This window comes from Pteropus medius, unplaced genomic scaffold (assembly GCF_902729225.1).
Source record: "Pteropus medius unplaced genomic scaffold, Ma_sr-lr_union100, whole genome shotgun sequence".
Classification (NCBI taxonomy): Eukaryota; Metazoa; Chordata; class Mammalia; order Chiroptera; family Pteropodidae; genus Pteropus; species Pteropus medius.
In genome coordinates this window covers 14,007,086-14,033,572 of record NW_024349803.1, presented here as the reverse complement: position 1 = coordinate 14,033,572, position 26,487 = coordinate 14,007,086, and the positions used below count along the sequence as shown (strand labels likewise).

Below are 26,487 nucleotides of genomic sequence, written 5' to 3'. Positions count from 1 at the left end.
TCACCGTGGCCGTGGGGGGCGGGCGAGCACGCGATTGGCTGAGCCGCGCGCGCGCACCGGAACGCCGTAGCCGGCGCTTCTGCAGCCGGCGCTTCTCCATCCGGCCCCTCGCGGCCGGCTGGCCCGGCGACGGCGGGAGGGCGCTGGGGTCCGCGCTGTGCGCCTGGGGGCCTCAGGCCGAGGCTCGGCCGGCACAGCTGTCAGAAGAAACTGGAATTTAAAAGGCGAGGCTGCAACTGTTCTCGGGGTAGAGTGGGTTGGTCGCTTTAAAAACCTGGGAACGCGGGGCACCGTTATTTGATGCAAACTCGCCTCTCCCGGGGAACCAGGAGTTCCTGGAAGACAGGAGAGGATGTGTGTCCCACTGTGACTTCCTTCATCCCAGCCTCCTGCCGAGCTGAAATCTCTGTTGATGGAAGAAGCAGTCACAGCAGAGCGCCTGTACGTCGGAGGGTGGTTTATTGGGTGGGTATTGAACTGTTTGGGCCCTACTCGATACAGATGGGTTTTTATGTAGGTTTTAAAGAACCGAGTATGCACCAGCTTCTGGTAATATGTAAAGTGTTGAAACTCTCCAAAACTTATTATTTATGGTCTTTTAGTGAACATATCCAAATCTTAAGTCCATGGCATTTCCCTTCGCTATTTGGAACTAGTAAACAGTGATACAGAAGTATATGTAAAGGAATTGTTTGCAAAACTGTTTAATTTGTAAAGAAAATTGTTTCTTTCTCTTACGAATCCTAGATTGTCGATTTTCCTTAGTATTTCTCTCTTGACTTACAGTTTTGACTTGCTTTGAAAGTTGCAGATCACTTATTTATCCTAGATGCCTTGAAGTGTTTAGGTTAGACTCCTTGATCATCAGGCTTTGTAGGCCAGAGATCCTCTGCTAATTGATTTTTTTCCTGCACTTTTCTTGTTATAAATACTGACTCCAAAATGGATGAGTTAATCTTTTCTTAAACAGTAGCCGTTTGGAGTTTTGTCAAGATGACCTCAACTTTGAGTATTTTGTCCATAATATTATTTCTACATGACAGGAAATGCTTTAAACACAAATTTTCCCTTCTTCCTTGTTCTCACCTTGCAAAGAAATAAGTAGGGGGAAAAGTTAAATTTTGTAATATCATGGTGAACCACACATCCTAAAGCTGGAAGGGGCCCCAAGAGATGATAAGGGCACATCCTCTTCCGGCAGAAAGCTTTTTTTGCAGGAGAGGTGGTTAAGAACCAGGAAGATGAAATGATGTGCCTAAGGTAACAGTATTTTGATGGTACATCTTTGTGAACATGGACTGCTTTGCATTTGTGGATTTTTTTTTTTCAAAAAGTAGGTTTTTAATAGGTTAAATATTGCTTCTAAATATAGTGTAAAAATTCACATATTAGTGAGTTTTGAGTTTTCTTTTTTTTTGCAAACACATTACAGTTGTACTAGATTTTGAAATACTAAACAGTAATGTTCTGTGATGGCTGGTAGTTTTCTTAAGTTTCTTCATTTGATACTCAGCATCTCTGTGAACAAGGCACTGTCATTTCCATTTAACTGAGGTGCAGGAACTGAGGCCCAGATAAGTTAGGTGACCTGCCTAGTGCTATAGGTGTAGTAGGTGAAGCCAGAGCTCTGATCTAGTCCTTTTGATATTAAGGTTTATACTGTAAACTATGCTGCATCAGTCTGCCCAGTAAATTTATACTGTAAACTATGCTGCATCAGTCTGCCCAGTAAATTTTCAGTTCAAGGTTGGTTATTTAATAGAAGTAGTAGCAAGGGTCTATAATCTTCATCTGCTTGAGCAGCTTTTCTTCCTCTGAAAACGCACGTGAACACATACACAGATTGCAAATATCAGGAGGTAGCAAACCTCTGCAGCTGATGCCATAGTGCTATTTTTTGCTCCATTGTGTTTTTGCTAGAAGTCTTTTTAGTAAGAACTCTTTAAAGTGGCTTTGTAAGACTTGATGGGTTTTATAATCACAAAAAATACCCAAGTTGTATTATGCTAGGTATACTTTCTTTTCTTAACTATTAAGAATATCCATGTTTGCATTTATAGTACTTTCAACATTGTTTTATCAGCCTTTAAATGAAACGGTTCCTGACGGGGGATGCACTTCAGAACTACCAGGCCCCCAGAGGTTCTGAAGCAGTAAGCTTTGGGTGGAGCCCTGGCATCAGCACTTCTACTGAGTATCACAGATAATTCTGTTACACACTTGTGGGCCTGAACCACTGATCTAATTCAAAAATATTAATTAGCAAAATAAAAACAAAAAAACCCCAAAACATTGTTTTAGCTTTTGAAATGCAAGCTAGAAGAATTTTTCTTTTTAACTCTTTGATCATGCTTGAAAATTATTTATTCACAGGGAAGGAGGGCTCTATGGGAGTGAAGATATATTTGGCAGCACCCAGTCCTTGTGTGTGCATCCATCATCTTGGCATCTACCCAGACCGTGAGCCCCGTATTGAGATGTGCCCTGTCCCTCTCTTTCTCAGCCCTTAACACTGTACCTAGTACAGAGTAGATATGAAGTGGGCATTTATTGAATGAGTGGTTTTCTCAGCAACAGTGTATGATGAACAGTATTCATATCATTGTCCAGTTTTTGCAGATGAACTCAGTGAAAACAAGGTTTGGTGACTTCTCAGAGCTGGGATTTGAGCCTCGGGCTTCTGGCTCTTTGCCCAGTGCTCTGTGGATGAGCCCCAGACATTCCCTCTGCGTCCTCTGGGCAGGTCTTTTTTTCCCCACACACTTAACCAATCTGTTTGCAGTCAATCATTAATTGACTTGCCTATGAACTTTTTGAGAGCAGGAACGAGTTTTATTTTGTACCTAGCACAGCATAAACACTTTTTTTTGCCATCTTTGGTTATTTTAAATTTGCATTTAAATGATAAATGTTGAGGCAATTAAAATCAAATTTTGATTAAGTAATAGTTACAGATGTGCTAAATTTTTCAAATTACTCTTAGTAAGCACAGATTTTTTACTTGTAAGGGTACTGCTTTTGTGATAGCATAAAAAATGGTTTCCTTTTTTATTTTCATAGACTGGGAAGGCTTAGTAATTATGTTCATAAGTACTTATATACATCGTTTTCCTATAATAGCTTCTGCTTTATGACTAGTAATATTTTATGAAATGTTTATATCATTTATATGATTATGACATGTTTATAAAATAAAGTTTTAAAACTCATATAGTTGTTATTAGCCTTAATTTTTAGGAATGTTCCTAAATGTTTTTTAAATGTTGCCTAAGAGCAGATGTAATTGCAAAATACCAGATTGCACGTTCCTTACACTTACACATTATCCTGTTTAATCTTCACAATAATTATATTGTTTTTACAGTTAAAGAAACTGAGACCTTAAACAGAGAGAGGATGACTTCTGCAAAGTCACATGACTGACTAGCAAGTTGTGGAATATTTATTAATAGTTATATCTGTTTATTTTTTCTTTTCTGTCATTAAGACTTTGAGAGGAAGAAAACGTTCTACCTACCTCCATGATTCTGGCAAAGTCAAGCTCTGTCACAGTAGAAGGCTACTTAGAGAGGTCTTTACTTTATAAACAGCCCTTGTTCTTCCCAGGAAGAGGAAAGAGAAAGATTGACCCTGTGATGGATTGGTTGTACAGGAACACAGTGAGTTCCTGAGCCCCACGCAGAATGGCTTTTACTGAGAGTCATGCCCCTTTAGTTTCCGACCTGGGGTTTCCTGGGCCTTGAAAAGGTGTTATTTCCGAATTGTAGTTGGCTCAGCTATCTTGGTGCATGATGGAGAATTTGATTATCTTCTCAAAAAAATAAACCTGCTCTTGGTCCCCTGTTTTATATGGGTTGCTCAGAAGGATGTCTTTTAAATGTTACCTATTAGGAGCTCAATCTTGAGGTTCGGTAATTCTTTACTAGCCCAGCACCACATAGTTGTTTTTTCCGTTAATCGACTTGAGACTGCTAGTCTTTCAGTGTCTATTCACTACAGGTCAGTAAGTGCGCCCCAAAGCCACAGGTTCCTTGGAAAAGTCTCTTTTCTGTGTTTTGCTTTGTATCCTGCCCTTTATCTTGGGAAGAAGTGGGATGCTACTTGGAGGCTTCTGGCCTTTGAGAAGATCTTGGTACATTGTCAAGACCGAGGGTCTAAACAATACTAAAGCCTCTTTGTTCTCCCCTCACATTTGGCCCCTCCCCTACCCCTCCCTAAACTAGGTCTTAATCTTTGTTCCACTGCAGTGGTTTCCTATCCTTCCTAACCAGTCTCATACCAGCCGCTTCCTTGCCTCCCCTCTCTCCCTCTCTTCCTTTCTTGGCTGCCTGAGTGTTCTAAAACAGAGCCATTCCTAGCCCTCTTTTTTTTTTTTAATTAAAATTATTAGGGTGACGAGTAATAAAATCAAATAGGTTCGAGTGTACAGTTAAATATGTCATGTATATCGCATTGTGTGTTTACCACCCAAAGTTAAATTTCCTTCTGTCACCAAATAATTGACCCCCTTCTATCTACATCCCTCTAACTCTCTTTTATTTGTAAAGTTCTTTAATGGTTCTGCATGCATTGTTTAAGGCTGAAATGAAAACTCAGATGCCTAAGGTGGGGCAGTGGGGAGGGAGAATCTGGCAGGTAATCTAAAGGAGGTTAGGAAACTAATGTAAACACCATTAGTTTGTTAAATGGTAGTGACACTTGGGGAGTTCACTACCCACTTAAAGAGGCAGCCCCTCGTTAGCCCTAGAATGTGGCCCTGAGATGATGTATCTTTGGATTTCTTAACTCATTTCCTGGTTGCCAAGTGTTGACCTCACGATAACTTGTGAATTAGAGTCCTAACCTTACATCCAAATAGATGTCACGAAATATCTAGCTTTTATTATTTTCATTTTGCTCTAGTGCATCAGTAGTCTTTGGAAACAAATGACATCATTCTATTTATAACAATTGTTTTTAGTAGTGGTATTGCTATTTGTAAAATATAGTAATTCTCGATTGCTGAAAATGTCAAATCCTAGAAAACATAGCGTTCCTACGTGTGATGTTAATATTGTTCTGGAATAGTCATTAGCCAAAGATATATTTGATGAATTCGATTTATGTATACAATTCTGTTACATTAGGATTAGAGACACGTTCTGTTTAGAAATAACTCCAAGAACGGTTTTTATGTTTTATTTTCACATTGAAAACCGGTCAGTTTTGCTTTAGCCTCAAAGGGTGTGTTTATGTAAAATTAAGTTAACGCTGGCAGAGAGCTGCACTTTTTTTTCTAAACAGGAAATGGGTTAAGAGAAGCCAGAAACCTGGATTTGTACATGTGAAATCTCTTGACTTTAAAATGTTGGTAATTTACAAATGGCTTTTAAACTATGCAGGCCAAGCAGCATCTCTTAAGCATGGTTCTGGGCTTCAACCGTTTCATGGTTTTGAGACCTCTGACCAATAAGATAAAATCTAAACTCTTGAGCCAGGGCCATTGAAAGTCCTTCACAGTGGGTTTTTTCAGCCACCTTGAGATTAGAACATCATTCAGTGGTAGTCTTCCAATAAAAACATGGTTGAACTCTAAAGAACTTTGATTCCTTCTATTGAGCACACATTTTCATCTGTCATGGAAAGGGAACTTAGTGGCAAGAAACAGGAGCCCATGTCAAGAGGCTGAATCCAAAATAAGTGTGTAGGTGTGTTGGAGTGGGGCGCCTGTACCTCTTCTAGTTGTTTTTTCCAGAGAATAAACTTCCTGTCTCCTGCAAGCGTGGGGGAAAGGGCAGTCTGTATAGGATGGGGTTAGGAGATCTGAGAGTCTTGTGACTCCTTACAGAGACTCAGCTGATATTCCTGTCTAGTTCCACCCGGGCCTTCCTGGACACCTATGTCTCCAGTCTCAGCCTCTCCAGGGGCAGGGAACCTTGTGTCTCACTAGCATCCCTCCCTGCAGTGACTTTGTTGTCAGCTGTCAACTTACATCGTCCAAAAATAATGTGACAGTTATGTCTAGTAGTTGATGCTGGCTGGCAGCATGAACACTGACAAGTGGCCTCTCCATGTGGCTAGGCTTCCTTATAGCATGGCAGAAGCATTCCAAAAGCAAGTGTCACAAGAGAACAGTGGCATTTCACATGATTCACTTCTGTTTGCTGCTTACTGTCAGAAAGGTTATCCAGGTTCAAGGGGAAGGGATACATGCTCCCACCATTTGATGGGAAGAGTGTTGTCATGTTGTAAGAAGAATATGTAGGAGGGGATCTATTGTGGTGGCCATCTTTGACAGAACAGACTGTAGGTCACATGTGTTTGATTTGTTTTTAAATGGAAAACGAGAGGTCTTTGTAAAACAGATCTGTTCTTGCCACCTATTTTTTAAAGTGTCTGGAAGCTCCCATGGTCTCCTGGTAACTACAGGATAAGAACAATGGCTCTGAATAAACCTGGCCCCAAATAGCCTTTCTTGTCTCATAAGCTTTTGTGACTTCTCCCTACATTCTGGCAATTCTGAATTACCCCATTCCCTGAATGTGTTGTGTGGTATCCTACTCATTCTCACACACCTCACTCATTCTGCTCTCTGCCACCAGGGGCCTCTCCAACCCCTTCTTCTTTGTAAGGCAACTCCTTCCTCATGTGTCAAGCTCCAACTCAGAAGTCACCTTCAGGAACACTTCTCTAATCTGCCTCAGGCACAATCCATTCACTGTCATCATTTCCCCACAGCCATTTCTCATGCTTCTACTACAGAGAATTAGAGCATTGTATCTGACTTCTCAATTTGTGAGCTTTCGCCAGTAAATAACCATGAGTCTAGTGCTTAGTACTATGCCAAGCATGGTGTCACTGCTAAAATGGTACCTGAGTATTACGTGTTCCAAAGTCCTTTAGCATTCTCATAGGCTTACATACGCAACATTCAGCCACTTATTCTCTTCCTATTCCAATGGAGTTGACTGAAAATTTCTAGAACCAGGAAACAACCCTGATCATATTAACCTTCCCCCTCCTCCAGCTAATTGATCTTGGAAATAAATATAATGTGTTTCTTGAGGTTTCAACATGAAATTTGATTTCTTCGTAGATGTTTTGGCTATGACTTAGATAATCAGCATTTCTCTGTATTAGGAAAGTCAGTATCAGTCAACTGTGTATCAGGGTTTCAATCAGCAGAGTCCATCTCCTGAATAACTGGAAATTAATAAATCTTGAAGCTAAGGAAGGTGGTATAGCAGAGTGGAGAGCACCCTTAATGTCTTGCCATATTCCAGATTTTCCGTTAACTGATTGTAGGACTTTTGATGAGATCCAACTCCCCAACCTGTTTGCACCAAGGCCAGTCAGGCTGCAAAACTTACCAGGGTGGGTGAATATGAGAGGTAGCAAGGGGAAGCACTTCTGTGAGAAAATGCATTCACAAAGGCTGCTGAAACACAGAGCTCAAAACTCTTGACTGAAGGCTGGAATTGAACACTTTAAATTATGTAGATACCACACTTTGTTTAATGTACAATATTAAATTTACTTATAAATTTGAGATACGGTATTTAGCAAATGTTTTATCGTAATTTTTCTTCCAAAGAGAGAACTTGTCAAGAAACATGTTATACCCTTAATTAGAAGTTTTATCCCTATAGTTGTCCTAAATAAAGAGGAAAAAGACCTTTCTTTTAAAATTTTTCACAAATAAAGGTTAACATTGACAAGGGACACACCCAGGAAAATAAAAAGCATTTTTTTTTTTTATGTTATTTAAAAGGCCATTTTCCTCACTTCTTTTTTGTCATGCGGGGATATGTTTCTGATCCAGTGTAGCAAAGGATGGACCCATAGGGTGAGACAGTGATATCTTGATAACTGTAAAAATAGAAGATATTTATTGAGTAGGGTGAAAGGTTGATATTTAGTCAAATTGCAATAGTGAAAACTAATGGTCATTTTTCACCTTGCTGCATAAAATAAGATTCAGGGTCACACTGAGTGGTATTGTAGCTGTATCTTTAAAAGAGCTGTCTAATCTATGCCTATAATAACTTTCATAATTATACATGTTGGCATAATCAAGCCAATTACTGTAGCGATCAAGAAGTAATTTATTTCCTCATGTATGCTGCTCACAGCAGGGCAGCTGCATTACACATTCATGAATTCTAGTGTGATATTGTTAGGGGTTGTTAACTACAGGCCACTGGATTTGAAGGACCATATATTTATTGGAGCTGGCAATTCTTTTAAATTCTGATCTGCTCATAAGATTTCTAAAGAACATATGGCTTATTGCCTACACTTTACCAGAGGATAGATTTTGGGATACAGCTGTTGATGAAAGTATTAGACGCACTTCCCTCTGAGTCCACCTTTGGAGAGAATGTGAATTGCACCTTTGAAAGTAAGATCCCAATTTTGAAGAGAACTTGTGGTCAGTTAGGGCAATTTGCACCTGAGTGGGGAATCCTTATATAAACCAGAGTGGTAGTCACTGTTGAAAACATGCTGTTGGAGAACCTGGGATAAAACATGTTATTTTAAAGCTCTCTATTTGTACCTCAGCTCCTGGAGAATTTCGTCATTTACAATTTACATATACTAATAATAGAGTTTTCCCTTAATTACTACAGTAACCATTTCTTGATCAAATGAATTTGTGTAGCTTTACCATGGATTTTTTACCTTCTCCCCCTTGCAATATTTTTTGAAGTATTCAGGAAATAAAACTGGAGATATGTCATTACATTTGAATGTGACCTTAAAGTCTTTTGTTTTGGCTTATGTGTCTAACAACTTTGTGCTCTTTTTTCCTTACATGATATTCTTTAAAGTTTTTTTGACCACAATCTATAAGTATAAATAAATACATTTTACATCAACAATCGATATAAGTATATACATACACGATTAAGAGAAAAATGTCATGAAATAGTTCTTAAGGACAATGGATATATACTTTGCTGTGTTCTACTCTGTTCTCTTCAGTAGGTGGTGGTGAGGGCACTGGTTGTGACCTATTCTGTTGATTTCATAACCCACTCCCAGAATTTGAAAAGCGGCTAAAAATCTTATTTATGTGATTTTTTTTTGCTTGCTTTCTTGATGCTTTCTTCCTTGCTTGCTTTCTTAATACAGATTTCATTTTGTATAAGCCTCTTTTTCACTCCAGGGGAAGTTCCTGAGGAAGTGCTGCCCCTACACACTGGCTCTGTTATAACAGCATCCTTGAAAGATCAAAGTAGAAAATAAGACCTGTTGTCATGCTACTCTCTTGACACAGAATGTCCTTTCATGTGAGACATGATCACATTATCTGTACAAGGAAGAGATCAAGACCATGTAGAACAGGGGTCCCCAAACCCTGGGCCACATACCTGTACTGGTCCTTGGCCTGTTAGGAACAAGGCTGCACAGCAAAAAGTGAGCGGTGGGCAAGTGGCAAAGCTTCATCTGTATTTGCAGCCACTCCCCAGCGCTAGCATCACTGCCTCAGCTCCACCTCAGGTCATCAGGCATTAGATTCTCACAAGAGCACTGGTCCCGGGTGTGAAAAAGATTGGGACTGCTGATGTAGAGAATCTGTTTTGCAAATACACCAGGACATTATGAGGGTGGCCACGGGGTCATAAAGCTTCTCCAAAGAATTCTGTGGAAGGGGATGTTTTACTGGCCGGGTACCACCTTTGTGGTAGTCGTGTCCAGCTCAGACTAGTTTTCCCCTAAAATATTCACCACTATAGCTGTATATTTCTCTGTACAATGTTTGGCATAGTGTCAAATTTTAAGAAGTGTCTTGCAATCTTGTGTGATGTCACCAGTGCCAGCTCTCATGCCTTTATCATTTCAGACACTCTTGTGTCTCACTTTTCTTCAGCCAAGGATCTGAATATACACTGCAGATACAGCCTGTAAATTGGCACTTCTACCACAGACTCACAGTCTGGTGACAAGCTGAGATCGCTGCCCATGATTGAGCTAAACTTATTCAAGGTGCAGCTGAACTAACGCCTCTGTGAAACCTTCCCAGGCCCAACCCCAGATAACCAGCCTGCCTGTGCAGTCTCCTGAAGCATTTGTACACACTGTACATACCTGGGCCCCACCTCAGACCTACGAAGAGGGGGACCCTGGGCAAGTTACCTAATGTTCCTAACCTCTGGTTTCCTCATCTGCAAAATGAGGATAATAATAGAACTCAGCAGGTCCTGGGGAAATTCAATGAAGTTACAGTGTTAAAGTACTTAGAGCACTTCATGCAGAGATGCTTGCTGTTATTTCTTGCTAAAAATCACACAAAGGTTTTCTAGGATCTTGTGAGAGATAGGTGTTTTTTGGCTGCTGATTTAACAACTGTGATTAGGTGCTTAAGGGATCAATAACATCATCTTCCCAATACCACTTACAGTAATATTTAACAAAAATATATAATAGATGCCTAAATAGTTGTCCTGTAATTCTATCACAGATAATCCCCCAAATCCATGGCAAGGCACAGCCCTTTCACTGCACAAATCCAAACCGTAGTCTTTGTAGATGTGGTCCAGAGGGTGGACATTGTGGGTGAATCTCCAGCAGCCATCGTACTTCTGCTGCCAAGCTATCTGGTCTGTGCCACTTAAGGTGGGCCCCTTTCCAGTGACTAGCTCAGGAGAGAACAAGTACAAGTAAGTGTGTTCCTGGAGCCATATAGAGAGCCTGCTGGGTGCTTCTAAGGAAAAAGCTAACTACAGAAAGCCAACCTCTCCCTCCATGGTGGTTGTGAACAGGCACGTCTGTAGCCCCCCACCCACTCCCATCAGTGGCAATCACCAGACTCACTCTTGGGAACCAGCCCTGGAATCAAACTGACAGTGGACAGCAGGTCAGAGAAACCCAAAGAGCTTGGTTCTTGGGAATACTCTAGAACCCTCAACCTGTCCTGCTTGTGTACCTCTTGTCGAGCTAATTTCATCATTGCTTAAGCCAGTGTGAGGTTGGTTTCCTTTTACTTGCTCTTGAAAACAGACATCTTAGTGTGGACACATCTGTCCTCTCAGCTCACCATTAATACATGGAAGCACAGAAACTTACCTGATCACAGAAGCCGCAAATCACAGGCTGAATCAATTCACAGACTATTCTGGCATATTGTTACTTTGCCCCATAGCAGGAAAAAACTCAGGCTCCAGCCTGGTCCTACCACTCCAGGAGGCCTCAGTCTCCATTTAGGGCTTCAGTGTTCTGCCATGACATTTTCATCGTTAATCAAATGAATAGCTGGACTAGATAAAGGACAATAACCATATTACCCTTCAGTGGCAGTAGCAGGGCTGCTGAGGTCTGTGGCATTGGCTTGCCCGGTGCATGCCTGAAGGTTAGCCTGAGCATCAGCCCCTCACTACATACCTGCACACAGGACTAGGCTGTATGCAAGGGAGAATGAGTGGTCAGTGTCAGCCTGACCAGAACTCAGCATATTTTTGATATGTGAAACAATTATTAGGACCCAGGAACTCAATCAATATCTGTACACTACTGTGTTTCTAGTGTGCTTTATATTAGTAATAACCATTATTCCTACTTAATAAGACCAATTCAGGCTGGAAAAACATTCATTTTGCAGGGAAGGTGTGATACCATCATAATGTAAGATAAGTGCTGCTTTCAGTAAAACCCTGAGTTTTATAAAACTTTACTGATTCTGAGAAGCAGGCAGAGACCAATCCTGCAGAGATCTGTGTTTTTCTGGTCCACATGTGAAGAGCTCAGGGAAAGGTCACTGAAAACAAATGGAGGGGAGAAAAGACACAATGGTGAAAGGGTTTCAGCTTACCCTTGCCAGGCCCTCTTCAGGCCTGGTTTCTCTTGCCATTTTCATGGATAAAAAGGAAGATTTCTTTTTTTTTTCTTTTTGGCGTATTGTCTTTATATTGTATTTTCACAGAACAGGGCTCATGACTTTATTTTCCTTTTGTGTAACAACACAGTGCCCTTCCCCACAGGTTTATGGTCTTAGCCACTTTCACAAATGTTTAGTTTGTGCTTGATCCCCTGAACTCTTTGGGAAGCTGGAATGGTCTCTACGTGACAAATGAGGGCACTGAGGCTCAGAGCTTCTGAGCCCAGGGCCCGAGTTCTAATTTCTGAGTCACAGGTTGGCTCAGTACTGCTTCCTCCTCAGAAACACAGCATTTGCTGAAGGTGCACAGCGAAGGGGCTGCTTTGTGCCCAGGGAGCAGGGGGCATATCAGATACTGCGGGGGTCTTGGGCAGCACTGCCACCCCCAGTATCAAAGCTGGCTATTTCTCCAGCCTCTGGGCCCAGTGAGAAGGAACACCCTCAGGCCAGTTGGGCAGCTTCATCTGAGTTACTCCAGGTAGGCCCATGTACAGCCGGGTAACACAAACATGTAAAATGGGCAAGAAGGAATGAGCGAAATCGGCCAGTAGAAATCAGCTGAAATAAGTACACAAAGAACCATGGCAAGGGACAGGTAAAGACAGGGTCCGGGTAAACCAGGCGAGTCCTTGTCCAGTCACTCATGAGCTATGGAAGATCTTGGTGGCCTCTGCCACTTCCTTCTACAAAACCTATCTAGTGTGTTTAATCTATAACTCAGGTGTTTTAATTAGTGTAACTATTCACTGAGAAATAAAAGCTCTATCACCTCTTTACAGAGTATTGGGAATAGGGTGTTATATGATAAAAGAGGCCTTCAAATGACTTCCAGACATATAATTCTACTTAGATCTCAGAAACTGACAATGGGCAGTAGCAGGTTGGGGAAACTCCCACTGCCTGGTGCTGAAGTCCTACTATACTTTTTAAAGGCTCAGAGGGTCCAAAGGTCATTTAAGTATGTTTGATGATGAAAACTATTCCATAGGAATTAAGCCCTCAAAAATTAATAAATGACCTGTCTAATCACTTAGTTTGTTTGCATCACTGTTTAATGCAAATATTTAAAAATAACTGCCAACTAGAAAAAAATTCCCCTTAAAATAATGTAAATAACTCCTTGAGATGGTGCTTTTTACAAAAGGTTTGTCAGCAAATACCTTTTTTTAGGGGACAGCGCAGCACGAGGGTGGGGACAGGACATCAGAAAATGATAGGACTGTTTTTTATTTCGATGAGAATAACAAGGAATCCCACCCACCCTCCACCCCCAATTTGCTTTATGTAAAAATACTTCCAGCATAATGAGCAGCAGTCATCAGTGGGAGGTGACTGAGCCCCAGGCGCCCAGAGAGTTACTTCTGTGTTCCCTCACTGTGTCCAGAACCATTGGCTAAGACCATGAATTCACCTGCTGATCACATCTCTCAAGGCTTTTTATCTCTCTCAAGGCTTCATAATACAGCTAAGGATTGCCGCATTGAAAATAAAAACAGGTTCTTATAGACGTAACGCTGTCAACTTGTGTGGGGTAAAACTCGGGAAGGCACACAATAAATTAAAGCAGACTCTGTCTCTTCGGAGGGTTTGCAGTGATCTCCAGGGTGGGCGCTGGATCTGCCAGCAGCCAAGCTTCCAGCACTGGCGCAGTGTCGAGAACCGCTGTGGGAATGAGGGAGTCCCTCCTTCATTAAGTCATGTCAGTACACAGGTTGCAGGATGGAAAGGAGGAGGAAACCCTTGCCTTCCTATCCAGTGCAGTGCGCCGTCCGCAGTAAGGAGGACCTTCTCCTCTGAGTGTTACCACAGCCAGGGTTGCACAAGTCAATTTTCCATACACCCTTGTCGAGTACTGGTGGCAAATCAGTCCACAGGGCTCCACCTGCTATTAAGTAAATCACTTGGAAAACATAAAATTGGAGGTTGTAGCTCGGTAAAACAATAAAGTGCTTTTGATGAGAGTAGCTGTTATTTACCAGTTGTTTCTTATTTCACCTGAGGCACTGAAATCAACAGTATGAAAGGTGGCGATGTTTACCAGGAGTAAAAGTTGAAAAAAACTTGTTTCTACTAAAAAGCCTGCATTTCTAAAATGTACTTTTCTATCAGTTCCATGTCTTCATATTACTAAATTTTAACTCACTGCTGGGTAAGGAAATAGTTTAAGTCAGGGAGGGGTGGTAAACATGAAGACAAAAAAGGGGCAGTCCATAAATATCCCTTAAGGATTCCACTTGTGAAGGTGTGAGCAGGGGGGTTCCAGCAAAAAAGGTCAGGCTCCTATGCTGAATCCAATGTATATCCAGATGATTGGGGACATGAATTGGCTTCCGGAAGGGTCCACATATCAAACTAAGAGTTTATTCTGGGTCCCCATGCTTGATAACTGCTATAACACACTTGCATCTTCCATGGCCTTGATCCACCTGTAAACAGAAGAGAGGGGACACTTGGCGTTGTAACTCTGTCTGTGACTCTGGTCACAACCTATAAGTGACTAGACTAGATTACTGTTAACCTAAGGTCAATGACCACATCATAGTCACATTCATTTGGTTTCCCCAGCATTTAGCAAAGGCCTGGAACACATTGCAAAGGTTTGCTGAATCAATCCATGCCTGTATGAATGAATCATAATATTTTTAAAATCACATAACTGGAAATAGGTAGTTTGCTATTCTGCTGTGGCCCAAAGGGACTTGATGGGATGGGATGGCTGGAGAAGAACAGAAGCCAAAGCCCCAGTTAACAACTTGTTTCTTTCTGAGAGAGAGGCAAGGGATTACAGGAGTAGTTATTTTGGTACCTCTGAGCTGAATTGGTATCCTCGGCTTTAAAGCTATAAAATAGGGTTTTCTTGTGGTAAAGGTGAAAAACGGGTCCTACTTCGCTGCTGCCCTCTTCCTTTTCTGGGGCAATGGTGAACCCCAGCAGGGGCATACTCTCCATGGCCACTGTGTCCTGCAGAGGGCAGAAGGAAAATCTGATATTAAACACAGCACTATATACGGTCAATACTTAGTGTTCATCGGTATATCCAATTTAAGGTGTATGATGAACACTTCTTTGTGGGGTATGCTTGGGCAACAGTGAAATAACCACACACATACTTTTCACCCCGCTTCCCATCAGGACCAGGCATGAAGAGGGAAACATCATTTTGGGACAGCCTACTAGGTTCCAGGCATTATCACCTTCACATGACCTTGTTTAACCTTCGTAGAAATCACAGAATGTCCTATCCCCCATTCTAAGAAGAAACTGAAGCTCAGAAAGGCAAATAACTCCCTAAGATCACACAGTAAGGGGGAGAGCCAGGATTTAGACTCATGACCACATTCTAACCCCACATTCTTTCCATTGATTTGATTAGTCAGTGACTCAGCTAGTTTTCTAGAGTTACTTCTGATAACATATTCTGTACTCACTGCCCCATGCCCTCATTCACAGGGCCTCGGTATGGAACACTTAGGGTGTCTGTGCTACAAAGGGGCTAACAATGTGATGAGATGCACCCAGAGAACACAGAGGGACCTTAAAACCATAGTGCTCAGTGGAAAAAAGAGCTTTCATCTATAAAGATACACACATATTTATGTAAGAATACATGTTCATAAACAATACACCTTTATAAAACTACACATGAACAAAGATATAATTTGTTAAGCACATTAGAATGGTTGTGATAAGAGGAGGGAGGGAAGAAGAGTTTGTGTATAAAAGGGAGTCGATTTTCAAAGATTGCTGGATCAGAAAACGCATATGACAAAATTCAACATCCATTCATGATAAAAACTTTCAACAAACTAGGAGTAGAAGGGAACTTCCTTAATCTGACAAAAGGCATCTATAAAATACCTACAGCTAACATCATACTTAATAGTGACATACTGAATGCTCTTCCCCTAAGACTGGGAATAAGGCAGGAGGGTGTTTACTCTTACCAATTAAATTCAACACTGTACTGAAGGTCCTAGTCATTGCACTCAGGCATGAAAAAGAAATAAAACACAAAGATCAGAAAGGAAGACATAAAACTATCTGTGCTTACGAAGGACATGATTGATTACAAAATTACTAGAACTAATAATGAATTTAGCAAGGTCACAGGAAAATCAATTTTCACATTTATATACTAGCTGCGAACAACTAGAAAATAAAATATGCTCCATTAAAAATTTCCTCCAAAAAATAAAATATTTATAAAGTTAAGAGAAATGCAAGAACAGAAATGTAAGACCTTTATACTAAAGACTACAAAACATAGAGGAATTGAAGCATTAATAAAGATCAATACCATGTTCATGAATTAAAAGATTCAATATTGTTAAGATGCCAATTCTCCCCAAATTGATCTATAGATTCAACAATCCCTGTCATAATCTTAGGTTTTTTTTTTTTTTGGTAGAAATTGACAAGTTTATATGGAAACACAAAAGACCTAGAACACCCAAAACAATTTAAAAAGAACCAAGTTGAGGACTTACACAACCTGACTTTAAGTCTTACTCTAAAGTTATAGTAATTAAGATAGTATGGTATTGGCATAAGGATTGGTAAATATATCAGTGAAACAGAATAGAGTCCAGAAATAAACCCACACTTATTCGATCACTTGGTTTGTAACAAAGACACCAAAATAACCTAACAGGGAAAGGAAAGTCTTTTCTACAAGTGGTGCTGGAACAACTGGATATCCATATGGAAAAAAAAATGAACTTTGACCCTAATCTTAGACCATACACAAACATTAATTTGAAATAGACCTAAATGTAAAAGCTAAAACAGTAAAATTTTCAGAAGAAAATACAAGAGAATAACTTTGTGACCTGCAGGAGACAAAAGTTTCTTAGGACGGAAAGCAATAGCCATAAAAAAAAAAAAGCATGGATAAAGTAGATTTCATTGAAGTTATAAACTTCCGTTCATTCATTTAGAAAATGAATAGGTAAGCCACTGATAGAATATTCAGAAAATATTTATCTGACAAAAGACGTATCCAAGATATATAAAGAAGTCAATAAAAGGAAAATGACCTACTTAGAAAATGGGCAAGACATCTAAATAGACACTTCTCAAAGGGAAATATATGAATGACCAATAAACACGTGGAAAATATCATTAGTCACTAGGAATATTTAAATTAAAACCACACTGACATACTGCTCCACTGTCACTAGAATGGCTTAAAGACTGACAATACAAAGTCTTGGAAAACATGGGGAGCCAACAGAACTCCCCAATTTACATACATTGCTGGGGGGTGGGGTGTAAACTTGTGCACCAGTTTAGAAAAAGATCTAGTAATTTCTTATAAACCAAACATATAACTTTCTACGTTCCAAAAATTCCAACTCTAGGTCTCTACCTAAGGTGAAATAAAAATCTATTTTCACACAAAAACTTACATGCAAAAGTTAAGTGGATTTATTGATAATTACCTCAAACTGGAAACAACCCAAATGTCCTTCAACTGGTGAATGGATAAACAAACTGGTATATTTACAAAATATAATACTACTCAGCCATAAAAAGGAATGACCTATTGCTAAATGCAATAGTGACTGAATCTCAAAAACATCATGCTGAGTGGAAGAAGTCACTCATGATTCCATTTATATGTGTGAGCAATTCTGAGCAAGTCCCACTCACTGCCTACTCAGGTTCCCTCAGAACCCAGTTTTTAGAGGATATCTGCGAGTGTCCTGTGGAATGCCTGCTCAGGAAGATGCTGCTCTGGGTTGTAGAAGGACGGTATGTTACATTTCAGTTTGTACTGGAAAGATCAAAATTCTCAGCGCAGAAAGCCCCATCTCTGGACATGAAGTGAAGGGCCCCCTTGGGGAGGGCTCGGCTCACATAGTGCCCGAATCACTCAGGCCCACGTTTGGGTCCCTTCCGTCTGTCTGTCTGCGTCCCTGCTGGCCTCTGGGACCTGGGGACAGGGCCAACTGCAGCTGAGCTGCAGGTCCTTTGTTAGAGCAGCTTGATGTTCTGAAGAAGGAAGTGGCTTTTGCACCCTCTCTAGCATCTGTGGTTATGGGAGAAGGGCCAACCCTGTGCTCTGTGCACATCCTCATGGGGTAAAGCACCCACCCTCTGCAGCTGGGCAAAATGCATTTAAGTCCTGTTTTCAAAGCAGATTTAGCCTGTGGAAGCCACCAGGTGGCGGGGCCTGGACACGGAAATCTATCTTTCACATCAGCCTATGGGTTCAGCCTGGGTCAGGAGCTGACAGCCCCCTGCTGCTGTACAACCACAGTGCACACCTGTCTACTCTGGAAGCAGCCTTGATTTCCAAGGCCCTCTCTCCTATATTTTAGAAAATGTAAGTGTAAGATGTTTTATAAAAATATAAACTTGTTTTATTTAATAGAAGAGTCATCACAGTAGTTCCATGATAAAAGAAGAATGCATAGACAAAAAAAGAAAAGTGTGGTAGCTTCCTTCGAACTGTTGAAATTTGTCCCAAACAACTGGAGAGCAGAGTGCAGCTTTCTCTTATGCTGGACCCGTGATGTTCAAACACTTTGATGTACAGGTCAGCATGCTGTACCGTAACCTTATCTCCACACAGAAATGGTAAATTCTTTAGATTAAGGACAAGCACACGGTTGTGTATCCACAGAAGCGCTAAGCACATGGCATTGCTCAATAAAGACTTGACTGACATGGGAACTGGAACCAGCATCCAGGCTTCTCACAGCCCTGAGGTGACAGGGTGTGGTGCATACCCCACATGGACATTCTGAGGCTCGAGCTTAACCTACATGCCTTCACAAAAAAAAGGGGAGGACAGGCGAACCACCACTACCTCACTGGCCATGTAGGTGTAGAGCACTTTGCCTTTGATGACAAACCAGAGCTTCTTCCAGTGCCTCTTGCCTTTCTTACACCGGCTGAGATAGCCACTTATGGCGGAACCTTCTCCAGAGGCGGCCACCTGGTGGAAGGGAAGCAGAATGGTCAGGGCGCACCAGGTGGTGGGCACAGTTCAAACAGAGACAAAATGACATGCAAAACAGTTGGCAGAGTGTTTATACTACTCTGAAATCTGAGACTTGGATGAGGTCTTAGGATACATCCAACACACTTCAAAGGCAGCAAAAATGTACCATGGTTTGAGACACAGGATTTACTGAATGGACCCAGGAAACACAGGAGTCAAAAACTGCCTTCAGGATTGCTGCCCCCTAGTGGCGTTTCCGATTCTTGGTCCTTCTCCCCAAGCCTCAACCCCCCAAATTAATGAAACTGCTGATACCTGGGGAAAAGGGTCTTCTAAAACTGATCCTTACACTTTTCAGCTTATCAGTCTCTTACATTTAAGGAGAGATCCTCTTTGTACTGTTTACCTAAAAGCTTTATGATCTCCTGCCTAATGAGATGTGTTAACTCTCTTATTAGCAGTAGTAGCCTCGTCAGATAGGCTTTATGTGGGAGTTAAGAAAGTAGGCTTGGAGTAACATCGGTCTAGGGCTCCAATCCAGGCACTACCCATTTATAGACGAGTAGTGTCATGCAATTTACCTACTTTCTCTAGGTCTCTGTTTCCTTACTAGTTAAGGTGGAATTAAATGACATAAGACAGGTACCTGACAGGTACCCCACAGTAAGTGCGCCATAAATATAAGTCTTACTATTAGAACAAGAAGGCCAGGTTTAGACATACTTTCATTTGACTTTCTCATTTTAAAGATGGGGAAACTGAGGTCCAGAGGAATGGAGGAACCTACTGAAGTCAAATCTCCATTTAGTTGAAGAGAGGTAAGAACTCAGACCTCTCAGCAAATACTCCAGAGGCCAACAAACTTCAGTGCAGGGAAAGGAAGGTATGACCAGCTCAGATTGTTTTGAGAAGCACCAGGAAAAGAACCTACCCGCCAAAGGTCCAGGACTCCTACACCAGATACTGGCTCCGCCTCCCCCTCCGCCCCCGCCACCCCCTTGCCTTGCTGGAGCATCTCACAGAGTGAGAAAGCAGTGTAGACAGAATATGGCAGGGGAAACCATTTCTGTGACCTCCCTTTCTGACAGATGCTTGGGGGCAGCATTTCTGTAGACTTTCTCATGGGGAGCAGGTCTTACTGCTGAGGTGGATTTTCTAAGAGAAGGGGAGAGGGTGGTGGGAGACTGGGGACACATTTCTCTGGGGGGCCACTGCAAATCCCACTGGGTTTTGGATAATAAAAAGGTGGTCACTTTGGGCAAAAGTTACCAAGGGGCTGGCTGGGGTAGATCTGCATGGCACCAGGATCAGAGCAGCCTGACTCTAGAAGAGTAAGAGCAGTGGTTCTCGAACTCTGCCCCCACGGAACACTCAGGTTCTATGAGCTCGACTCACGCAGACCACCAGCACAGTGGACGTGAGATGGTGAGCTTTTCTCGATTTGTGGAAAGGGATTAGTTAAAAAAATGATGGGACAACCATACAATGTAAAATAAAACATGTGAGATCTACATCTATGAGCAAGTGTGAAATAATACCTAAGAGAAATTAAGTGAGAAGACTCAGTGTAATATGTTATCTTTTGGGTAAAAAAAAGGAGAGATCTGTGAATGTACATCTTTATTATGTATATACATTAAAATTGCTGGGAGGATCCATAAGAAACTTGATGGTGGTACCTCTAGGGTGGGTGGGACTGAACGAGTTTGGGGAGGGAGAGAAACTCACTTTTCATCATATATTCTTGTGTGTATTTTGAAAAAATTTTTTTTACTATGTATGTGTCATTTCCAAGATTTTTAAGATGCAAAAGGGATTAAGTTAATGTGTAGAACTGTATCCATTAAAATTTTTCATCCCTTAATACTTTTTTAAACCTTTGCCACCTGCTACTTGATAATGAATATTAATGAAAAAACTTGGAAATAACTGGTCACACTTCTTTCGACAGCTTGTATATTCATGACACACTTTTGTTTATGGTTGTGATTAGAATTTAGATGTATAAATCTGTTCCCATTTGCAGGATGGCATTGAGATTAGCCAGTCCTGAGGTGTCCTGCAAAGAGTGCCATGGCCTCCAGGAAGCTCACTGCCAGAGCCCATCTGGGACCCTCAGGGTGAGAAGAACAGCCTAGAGAGCTTGCCATGGGAGAGCTGAGCCAGGGCTGAAGCTGCTGTAGTTGGAAGAGCCCCAGTGACCTATGCGGTACCCTTGGGTACTAGGTCTAGGCTATGGGGCAGGAGAGCTAGAAAAGAAAAAAGACAGTTGGATGGGAGAGGTGGAGAGAAGGATGGGAAAGACATCTCCTAACACCATCTACAACCACTTCAGGTCTTGCCCTCTGCCACCATGCCGGTGTCTTCTTGGTCATGACTAGGAAATAGGCACTGCTCTTGTTTGTCCTCGTAGCCAGAATGTCTCCCATCAGGGGTCCTCTTTGTCCCAAAGAGGTGGGGCAGGGGAATCTGACCCTGTCCACTGAAGATGATCATGAAGCCTTCCAAATCTCCTGCCTCTCCATGTAGGCAGCCCCACCTGCCTTACCTCGGTCAGGGCCGAAGGGACTTTCTTTTGCTTCTTGAAGGTTGAGGGGTTGATGTTGTGGAAGACGGATGAGAAGGCACTGCTCGAAAAGCGGGGAGATGACAGGGGGAAACTCATGCTCACGGGCCGCTCTGTAACCAAAACGAGTCACGGGGGAGAGAGGTGAGTGTCCCCATGGCAGGCGCGCATCTTGCTTTGGCACGCCACTTCTTGTAAATCAGAGCTCTAGGTCCCTCCCGAGATGGGAACTAGCCTCCCATGGGGTTTAAGTGTGGCCAGAAAGATGGCCATACTCCCTTCTGCCCACACAGAGGCCCTGGGGGATGGGAGGGAAGGCTTTTCCTGGATGCTGGCTATCTCCTCTTCTCCAGGTCCCAAGGAGGCTGGGGTTGGGCTGTCTTCTCTGATGGCCTCAGTGGCACCACGGAGAACTCTGGTTTTAGGCCCAGGATACACCTGCTTTCCATCTGGCCCAACTCTGCTTGAGCAAAGTCTGTCCCCAAGCACAGTCTCTCAAGAGCCTGCTCAGCATCCTCAGGAGCCTTTATCAGAGGGCCCTCAGTCCTCTCCTGACCCAGAACTCCTCTGCTGTCCATCTCACAATTCTTATCCCAAAAAGGGCCCACAGAACATAGGCCTACAGAACAATCTCGAAAAGAAAAGAAGGCTGCTATAATGAAGTCAACATGAGCACCTCGCTTACTGTTCCTGTCACTGAGAGGCACTGACACAGCCATTTCCCAAACTTGGCTGCCCACAGAACTCTTCTTCTTTTAGGAGCACCTAACAATTTTCCACAGAACCAGCATTTGGGGAAATGGTGACCCAGGTATAAATTTAACCCCCCGGCTCCTCCTTGTGAGTCGCTTTTGTTCTAAGCCTTCCCAGGAGAGTGGCTTCAAGCACTAACCATGGACCAGGGAGAAGCCCTGTGGGTCACTTGGAAGAAAGGTGAGGGTGGTCCCTAGGTTACCTCTCATCAGGCCTGGGATGTCCCCGCCCCTCTTCTTCAGCTCCCCGTAGCAGCCGTCGCAGACCTTGGCCATCCGGTCCTTGAGGTACTTCAGAGGGTACTTGTTTCTCGAACAGTTACGGCACACAATCTGCAGGCCCAGATGGGGACATGTGTCAGAGTGGTTCTCACCATCTTGGCAAGTGTGGAGGGCCAGCATCCTCTCTCCTCTGTCTACCTGTCCCTTTCCTCCTCCAGGGACTGTGTTGGGTCCCCCTGCTTTTCCAGGGCAGCTGCAGAGTTTCTGTGGAAGAGCTTATCTGTTTTTCTGATGAGCCCTTAACCATGACAGAACAGTTTCTCTCCGAGGATAATAACCATGTATGGTACGATTTTCTTTGGAGAGTGTGGTGGTGTCATGGAAGAGGCCTGGGATTTGGAACTGTGGTTTGAGGACATCAGTAAAATGAGGATTAATAATTCCTACCTCTCAGGGTTGGTTTGAACATGCCTCACTCTGGGCTGGTCCGCAGTAACTGCAGAATGCCCCTGAATCCCCACCCCATGCCACCCCCATGCACACACTCCCCCTGGAGAGGGCGACTCACCTTGCCACAGGCGTGACAGTGATGACGTCTCAGGGTGAGAGAGAAGTCGCAGCCGCAGTTCATGCACATCATAACGTGTGTGACAGGCACCAACGTGGGGGGCCTCTCCCCCAGGCTGACCCCCAGCCTCTCTCTTATCTAGAGCAAAGGAATGGGGTGAGCAGCGTGGTCAGGAGACCTGCTGGATGGGAGCCCCCTTTCCTGTATGAGGTGTGTATGTGAGTGGGGCAGGGTGAATTCTAATTCTATGACACGCCACCTCGACCCCACACACATACATCCTCTAGGAAGCGGATCTTGGGTTAGAAACAGAGCCAACTGGAGGTGCTGTGCCCTGGGTTGGGGTTGCACAGTGACTGCCCTTTAGTCGGGTGGGAATGTGGTAGGGAAGGGTGGGAGGAGGAGGTGGAGTCAGTGCCCTGAGGGAAGGAGCTGTAAGTCCTCCTGGGTGTGTGGCGGGTGTTAGGTGGGTCCCAGGGCCCCCACTCACCTCCACGCTGTGGTGGAAGGCAGCCAGAGCCTGGGCCTTGTAGTCTTCAGGGAGGGCTCTGCTCAGACAGCCATGCCACTCATCCCGCTCTGCACAGGAGCTGTGAGCGTGAGCTGGAGTGAGTGAAGGTGCACGAGGGGACCAATTCCCTGTGGCCCCTGCCCCCACCCCCAGGCCTGAGCCTCTCGAGTCTGAAATACCACTAACAAGTGCTGGCTACCTGCCAGACAGGCCTAGGCTTGTACCTCAGCACCTCCATCTGCCAGTGGGGCAGCCAGGGCATGCTGCTGTCCCCAAGGCCGCTTTTTCACCTGTAACATGAGAGTGTTGACACTCTTCCTTGGACTCAAAGGGCTTCTGTGAGGATGAAATGACATGTGGGATATGGACAGACTTTGTTCATGCAAACCAAAGGGTGTCAGGGAGACTCCGAGGGGCCCACACTTCAGGAGGATGGGTGGGCAGGGGGCAAGGGGAGAAGGATAGACGGAAGTTGGCAAAGCCAAGGTCCCAGCCTCTCCAACTCCACACTTTCCCACAGAACTTCCCAGACACTCACTCATCCAACGAGTTTACTTCCCCTTCCCAATTCTGTGCGTGGCAGGTGTTCTGCGTGCCGATAGCCACTGGGGGCCTGAAGCAGCAGCAGGGTGGGAATTCTCACAGGGCCCACTAGGTGTCACTCCCACACTGCACTAAGTTTGCAGCCTCCGCCAGAGAAGGGACTAGTTTGGCCCGGGAGGGAGAAAGGGTGGCAGCCAGCCAGATGCCACGTCACTAAAAGGAGATGTATGGGTCCTGCTGTCTCCTGGAAGCTTAAGTGTAAAGTATCTGTGTTAGCAGGAATGTTACCAGCCTGTCAGTGACAGTAGCTTCTTGAGGCCCCTGGCCCAAGGGCAGTGCTCCTGCCTAAGAGAGATGGGCAGCCCCACCTGAAGGGCTGAGCTTGGCCTGTCATCATCCTCACCTTGTGGCTGGGCAAATGGAAACCATACTCTGGGTCTCCTCATGTCCCTGATTTTACCTAGAGATGAGGGGAGGAGAGGCCATGGAAGCCAGCCAGACATCACCTCCTTAAGGAAGCCTCCCCTCACTTTCCTAGATGGGGTGGTCTTCCCTTGGAATTTTCAAGGCTTCTTCTACCCCTCAGGCAGTAGATAGTAGTAAATAAGTGCTCTGGGTCACATGGTCCTGCGTTTGAACCCTAGTTCTGCCTCACATGGCTGTGTGACCCCTTCTCTAGGCCTCAACTCCCCATGCATAGGAGAAGCTGCAAGGTCCACCTCCGTGGGTGGTGCTGAGGGTCAGAGGAGGGGCCTGAGAACCATCCTGTGCCCAATGCATTTTACTTTTGTCATCATAACATATAGTTATGTTCTGCACTGTAACCAGTTCACAACTCTCCTACCCGGAACGTGGGCTCCTCCCAAGGAAATAGAAGCTTAAATCATTTGTGTCCTGAGCACAGAAGTGGGCACTGAGGAGCAGCTAATAAAAGTTTAATGACCAAGTGCATCTACAAAACAGCACGTGGGTCAGTGTGTGCACATCCCACGTCACACCCAGAACCTCCACCTTACACGAAGGGCACTGCTGCCACCCCAGGGTTATGCACTACCTGAGAGGGAAGACACACAAGCCTTGGGAACCCTGTCCCACCCCCACCATGCCCAGTTCGGCCCTGGCAGGAGCCACACCTCCCTGGTTTCAGATGCAAGCTGGCCTTGCCTTGAGAGAGGGCGGGTGGTGGGGAAGGGGGAAGCTCTGCCTAAAGCCAGGGATGGGGGATCCCTGGGCAGCCTGAGGGCCTGGAGAAAACACACATGGTTCTGAGAGAAAGGCCACACCCTAAACCAGGGAACGGGAGATGATAAATGCCCACTCATCATTTTTCTCTCCAGACACGAAAGCCTAAGAGCAGACATTTTATGAACTAAGGTGCACAATGCATTTTTTTTACTCGCGTTAACTTTTCATGTTGCTGTGAAGACCCAATAATCTGTAGTTTTACAACCATAAGATTTATTGTTGTTGTATTTTTAAAACGAGCTCTAGAAACCCCTGAAATTCTATGTAAAATTTTATGTGCGTGCATATTTTTTGGGGGGAGAGAGCCATAGTTTCATCAGATTCTCAAAGTGGTCTGTGACCCAAAAAAAGGTTAAGAAATACTGAAAAGAAAAAAAGTCCTTTGAGTCAAAGGGTGGCAAATTAAAAAAGAAGACACACCCAGCCTTTGTTATTCTAAACTTTCCCACCTGTAAAACTGTCCCTTTATCCCCAGATCCTCCCTCTTCCCACCTCCCATACCTTGCAGATAGAATTAGGCAGGACACAGAAGTCTCGATCTTCAGAGCATAGGGCACTTTCTCCATCACAGGGCGGCTGACCTGGAAACCAACATATGCCCCTCAGCGCAGAGGCAGGGAAGAATCACCAGACTGGATTCTTCTCCTGGTCCTGCCACTGCCCCTCCCTGAGCCTGAGCTTCCTCAGATGCACAGAGACACAGAGTGGGGTGTGTGTGTGTGTGTGTGCGTGTGCATGTGCGTGTGTGTGTGTGCATGTGCACGCATGTGTGTGTGTGTGAGTGATGGGGGGCCTGGATGCTGACTCTGACTGACTCCATGGTCCTTGGCCACCACCCGCCCCCAGGAAATCTATGAAGCATCCCTCTCAGGACCCAGCCTCTAGGAGTACCATCCTGCTGCACAACTACCTGATCAGTGACTACTTTCTCCTACTCCCTTGTCCAACTGGCTCCTCAGTGGAACCTTTGGTTGAAAAGTGAACAAAGGTCTTCACTGAGAAAGCTGCTTCTTTCTTTCCTTTTCTCATGTAAAAGAGCCTCTAGGAGCCAGAAAGGCCCCTTATGGCTCTTCTCTCATCTCAATGTTCCCCTCTGTGACCCCATCACCATACTGAGCCAGAATTAATTTCCTAAAACCTCCTGCTCTCAAGAGTTAAGCCCTCAAGATTCCCCATCAGCTCCCAGCCATTCCTGTTATTCAGGATGAAGTTACACTGAGTTAGGCCACACATCACCCGGCCCCCTTCCTTCCTGTCTCTCCGCCCTCACTCAC

At 43.8% G+C, this 26,487-nt stretch overlaps 1 protein-coding gene and 1 long non-coding RNA gene across 2 annotated transcripts in view; one reads left to right on the top strand and one right to left on the bottom strand.

Moving 5' to 3' along the window:
• Positions 1 to 53: 53 nt before the first annotated feature.
• LOC120582180 (uncharacterized) lies at positions 54 to 20,450 on the top strand. Its single transcript, XR_005647485.1, has 2 exons — positions 54 to 465; positions 2,374 to 20,450. It is a non-coding gene; the product is annotated as an uncharacterized LOC120582180 (long non-coding RNA).
• Positions 9,152 to 26,487, bottom strand: part of FGD5 (FYVE, RhoGEF and PH domain containing 5) — a 114,636-nt gene continuing 97,300 nt past the window's right edge. The window contains exons 14-21 of the mRNA XM_039837367.1: positions 25,715 to 25,794; positions 23,405 to 23,504; positions 22,915 to 23,052; positions 22,328 to 22,457; positions 21,355 to 21,485; positions 18,672 to 18,800; positions 14,664 to 14,818; positions 9,152 to 14,283 (exon numbers count right to left, since the gene is read on the bottom strand). Coding sequence (XP_039693301.1) covers positions 14,247 to 14,283; positions 14,664 to 14,818; positions 18,672 to 18,800; positions 21,355 to 21,485; positions 22,328 to 22,457; positions 22,915 to 23,052; positions 23,405 to 23,504; positions 25,715 to 25,794 — 900 coding nt within the window. The 3' untranslated portion in view covers positions 9,152 to 14,246. The remainder of the gene's footprint in view (positions 14,284 to 14,663; positions 14,819 to 18,671; positions 18,801 to 21,354; positions 21,486 to 22,327; positions 22,458 to 22,914; positions 23,053 to 23,404; positions 23,505 to 25,714; positions 25,795 to 26,487) is intronic.